The following is a 5,595-nucleotide window of genomic DNA, read 5'->3' as shown; positions in this document are numbered from 1 at the left end:
CTTACCACACTCCTCACATTTATATGGCTTTTCTCCAGTGTGGACTATGTGATGTTTCAAAAGACCTGAGGCCCTACTAAAGCTCTTCCCACATTCCTTACAATTATAAAGTTTCTCACCTGTGTGGACCTTCTGGTGAGAGTAAAGATCCAACCTCCATTTGTAGCCCTTCCCACACTCTTCACATTTGTATGGCTTTTCTCCACTGTGGGCCCTCTGATGGGCATAGCATTGTGAATTTGTATAAAATCCCTCTCCACATTCTTCACATTTAAATGGTTTTTCTCCACTGTGGACTCGCTGATGTCTTGATAGACTTGAGGACCATCTGAAGCTCTTCCCACATTCTTCACAACCATATGGTTTCTCTCCTGTGTGGACCACATGATGCTTAAATAGATCTTGCCTGCGAATGAAGCCTTTTCCACACTCTTCACATTTGTATGGTTTCTCTCCTGTGTGGACTACATGATGCTTAAAAAGATCCTGCCTACGAATGAAGCCTTTCTCACACTCCTCACATTTGTATGGTTTCTCTCCTGTGTGGACCACACAATGACTATTAAGTGCTGATCTCTGATGAAAGCTCTTACCACATGTACTACATTGGAATGGTTTCTCTCCTGTGTGGACCACGCAATGACTATTAAGTGCTGATCTCTGATGAAAGCTCTTACCACATGTATCACATCGGAATGGTTTTTCTCCTGTGTGAACCATGGAATGCCTCTTAAGTAGTGACCTAACACAGAAGCTCTTACCACATGTATCACACCGAAATGGTTTTTCTCCTGTGTGAACCATGAAATGCCTATTAAGTCGTGACTTAACCCGGAAGCTCTTACCACATATCTCACATTTGAATGGTTTCTCTCCAGTATGGATTCTCTGATGTTCCTGAAGTAGTGAAGCATAAATGAAGGCCCTTCCACATTCCTCACAATTGTAAGGTTTCTCCCCTGTGTGTAATTTGCAATGAACATTAAGTCCTGATCTACGACTGAAGACTTTCCCACACTGCTCACATTTGAATGGTTTCTCTGGAATGTGGCCTTTCCGATGAGTTTGCAGATGTGAGTTCTGACTAAATTCCTTACCACACACGTCACACTTATAGAGTTTCTGTCCCATGCCTCCCATGTGGACTCTCTGATGAATAAGAAGAACTGATCTGTAACGGAAACTCTTTCCGCACTCATCACATGTGTGAGACTTCTCTCTTGAGTATAATTGCTGATGAAGATCAAATATGGAGACATCATTGAAGAATTGTTTATCCTCATTACCCTGGTAAGTTTTCTGTCCTATATGAATAACAGATAGCCCTGCCTCAATGTGGTAAGGGACATCACCTTGTTTGGAGAACTGAGAGCTATTTATTGTGGTGTCTTGAGACCTCGTTAAGTCACTTGCATTTTGTTCCCAGATTTGCTGGCAGGATAACGCCTCATGTAGTTCTGCTTCTGGAATAGTCCCCAACTCAGTTTGGATCTTGTCTCCTATCATAACACAGATTAAAAGATGTGGACAAGTAAAGCCTTTGTTCTGTGTTATCAAGAGTTCACACTTAGGACATGGCATGAAACTTTAATGAATATAGAGAAAAATTTATGTTTTCCAAGTACAACATGTTCTATGGTTTGCATAAGACCAATTTAGAACCATTCCAAGTCTCATATGTAAAATACTTGTTAGAAAGAAAAGATTTAATAAAAAAAATGTGATACATACACTTTACCTGTTACTGTTCCTGGTGAATTTTCTACTCAGTGTAAAATCTTGCATGATAAATGATGAACCTAATAAATTATGTTTATAAATTATGAAATATAATCAAAAGGAACTTTAAGGAAAAGCAATAACATAATCAAGACTTTGCATATTTGCAATTATATGTATATCTTTATAAATTAAAGAAATTAACTTTATTCAAAGTGAGATCTAAAAGTTTTCCTCAGTATTTCAGAGGTATACTTAGAATGTCATGCCTGAAAAGATTGTCTTTCTTTTCTTGGGGGCAAAGAATGGGTTACATTGGATAGTAAAGCAATATGACTTAGGGTTGGTTGGCCACTCCTTTGGGGGTTAGGGAGTGATGTTCACCATGTCAGAAAGAACAATGTGATTTAACAGTGTGACTTAAGTCACATGGAATCAGCGACTAGGTATATTAATTAACAACTTGGGACTCAACAAATAATGGCTATGTAACGGAGGCCCAGTGATTACTCTGGAAATCAGCACTCATGTGAGTTTCTCTAATTGACAGTACTCTGTGCCTAAGTCATACTTCAATCTTAGGAATGTAACATATTCTACTCTGCATGGAGAATACAACAGAAGATCTTCATTTGGTACTTGCCAAGAGTGTTTCTTTTTTGATTTTTCTTTTGGCAAAATGTAACGTGCATCTTTTCCCTGTTAAAATCTGTAACTTTGAGTATAAAAGCATTCAGGGAGTTCTGCCTGTCTTTGTAGTGAATTACTGAATGTGAATGTAGTTTTGGGAAATCCCCAAATTTGCAGTTGGTATAAAGTGAGGGCAATCTTCTGTAAACTGGCCCAACTTTTATAGTTGGTTGAGCTCATCTTAGTGCCAAATATCAGACAGCTATGAGTGTTTATATCTACTTATACAAAATATTCCTGCACAAGAATTGTGCAATGTATGCTTCTCTTTTTCTGTGTTGATATGAACCATAATTTGGGTATCTGAAATAGGAAAGGAACAAGCAACTCGTTTTGATGAGAATGTAAAAGCCTTCTTTACCTGATAGGGGCATCCAAGGGGGATGCTCCTGATGAGACAATGAAAGGTGGCAAGAGTCACTTAAAATTAAAAATATGCCTGAGGAGTTATGCTCTAGTTGGTTCCATGTGAGGTTATTGGACTCTCTCATTGAAAACAGAGTACAGAAAATTTATGACATAGATAAACAGGCCTTTATACTCATTTTCAAATTAAAGACTGAAGCTTATTAGTGAACTGTAAAGTAAGTTAAAATATTTATAATGAGCATTTAGAAAAAAGAACAGGGTTCAGTGGCTCACACTAATCCTAGCACTCTGGGAGGCCAAGACAGGTGGATTGCCTGAGTTCATGGGTTCCTCAGCCTGAGCAAGAGGAGACCTTGTCTCTAAAAATAGCCAGACACTGAGGTGGGCACCTGTAGTCCCAGCTGGGAGGCTGAGGCAAGAGAATTGCTTGAGCCCAAGAGTTTGAGGTTGCTATGAGCTATGACAGGCAACAAGTGAGACTCTGTCTCAAAAAAAAGAAAGAAAGAAAGAAAGAAAGGAAAACTAGAATAAAAATTAGCACATCATCATGACAAGCCTGAAAGCTGTGATTACATGAAATACCTAAAGTCACCCACATACATCCAAATCCATGAAAAATGGTTATAATGAAAGATGTGTTTCTTACTATGGCACACACTCATAGAAAGCTTGGAAACTTTGGTCAGGATATTACCACGTTCTGAATCAAGTAAATTTTTTCAATGGAAAGATTACTTCAAATGTTTGAATGGTGAAAAGAAAACTTTTTTTTTTTGAGACAAAGTCTTACTCTGTTGCCCAAGGCTAAAGTGCCATGGTGTCATACCTCACCACAACCTCAAACTCCTGGGTTTAAGCACTCTTTTTGCCTCAGCCATTGAAGTAGCTGGGACTACTACTACTTTTTCTATTTTGGATAAAGACAGGGTCTTGCTCTTGCTCAGGCTGGTCTCAAAATCCTGAGCTCAAGCAATCTACCCGCCTCAGCCTCCCAGAGTGCTAGGATTACAGGCTTGAGCCACTATGCCTAGACCAAATCTTGGAAAATATTAATAGGTAAGGGTGGACCTACTGGCGCATACTGGACATATTTAATACACTGTAACTTTATAAATAAGAGGTTTTAGGGGAGAAGGGAGAGTCTCTTTCAGAATGTTTATATTTTGAGAGAGCAGTTTCCCATTCCTACCAGGTTATAAAGTTCACTAGTTTAAAATAACAGTACATGTCTTCTGTAAATATAAAGGAAAAATTATTTAAAAACCACATATTCTTCGCTTGGTGCCCATACCTCAATGAGTAGGGCACCAGCCACATACACCAAAGCTGGCAGGTTCAAGCCCAGCCCAGACCTGCTAAACAACAATGACAATTGCAACCAAAAAATGGCTGGGCATTGTGGCAGGCCCCTGTAGTCCCAGCTACATGGGAGGCTAAGGCAAGAGAATCACTTAAGCCCAAGAGTTTGAGGTTGCTGTGAGCCGACGCCATGGCATTCTACTGAGGGTGACATAGTGAGACTCTGTTTTAAAAAAACAAATGAATAAATAAATAAATAAATAAAAACCATATTCTTTAATGTCTTTAACAATTAAATTTGAATAAAATAGGTATAGAAATATGCACATTTCTGAAGAAAGATGACCAGGCAATGTTCACCTACATGACTGATGTCACCCTCATCCTAATTCTTCAATCTCTAAGAGAAAGAGAGAGAAATCCGGGGGCAGTGATATCTATATGTACTTTGGAAAAGGCAAATACACTCTAGACAGGAAAGTCTGTCAAAGAAAAGGTAAGTGTAAACTTGGTTATTGATTGAGAGGCTTCAGGAAATTGAGAGTTTTTTCCCCCTTGTATAGAGGAGCTATCTCAGAAGTAGACATTAGAGTCTTCCTGCAATAAGGATTTCTTCCCAGAAGTGAATATGCTCCCTGGGGAAACATACACTCCAGAGTAAGTCACAGACAAGGCATGTTACCTAGTGTGGTCATGAAAAGAATGCTTAAAACTTTCCATGGGATGTGGGTCAGTTGCACACACAGACAATGCAGTCATGCCAAGGGAATCCAAGAGAGGTGAAATTACATAGTAAGCCATCTGAAGACAAAACAACATTTTGTACTCGCTCTTTTCCACTCCAGTTTGTGTATTTCTTACTAGCTATCTCCCCAATTCCTAAAGACAGTGAATTTCCCCTACCCATTAACTTATTTATCAGGATAACAAATATTTAGAACCAGAACTATTCTAGGCACTGAAATACAGCCATGAACAAAACAGCTAAAATTCCTCCGCTTAAAACAGTAAATACCAGGGATAGAAGTGACAGGTAAACAGAAGAGTTTGAGACATACTACAACACAGGACAAGAAGAGTAAAAATAGAACATCATTTTAATAGAGTAGTTGCAGATAGCTTTCCTTATGATATTAAATCTGAGCATAGACTGGAATAAACTTAAGGAAGGGCCAGAAGGTTTTGAGAAGAAAGATTATTCTGATCAGAAGAAGAGTAGGTAAAGGCTCTGAGGCAGAAGCTTTTCTGGTACATAGAACAATAGTCCCTGAAAGATGTCCACATGCAATTCCCAGGACCTATGAAAATGTTATATTACACAGCACGGGGAATTAAGGTTGTAGATGCAAATAAGATCACTTAGAGGCCAGATGTGGTGGCTCACACCTGTAATCCTAGCACTCTGGGGGGCCAAGTTGGGTGAATTAAGTGACCTCAGGAGTTTGAAATCCGCCTGAGCAAGAGCAAAACCCTATCTCTATTAAAAATAGAAAATCTGGCTCGGCGCCTGTGGCTCAA

At 39.1% G+C, this 5,595-nt stretch overlaps 1 protein-coding gene across 1 annotated transcript in view; it reads right to left on the bottom strand.

Moving 5' to 3' along the window:
* LOC100956112 (zinc finger protein 224) overlaps positions 1-5,595 on the bottom strand; it is a 20,318-nt gene that overhangs the window by 342 nt on the left and 14,381 nt on the right. Inside the window, exon 5 of the mRNA XM_023518951.1 lies at positions 6-1,499. Within this exon, the coding sequence (XP_023374719.1) occupies positions 6-1,499 (1,494 nt within the window). The remainder of the gene's footprint in view (positions 1-5; positions 1,500-5,595) is intronic.

The sequence above is a fragment of the Otolemur garnettii genome, unplaced genomic scaffold (genome assembly GCF_000181295.1).
Source record: "Otolemur garnettii isolate 467f Iridium unplaced genomic scaffold, OtoGar3 scaffold00152, whole genome shotgun sequence".
Classification (NCBI taxonomy): Eukaryota; Metazoa; Chordata; class Mammalia; order Primates; family Galagidae; genus Otolemur; species Otolemur garnettii.
This window is presented reverse-complemented; position numbering and strand designations above follow the sequence as displayed.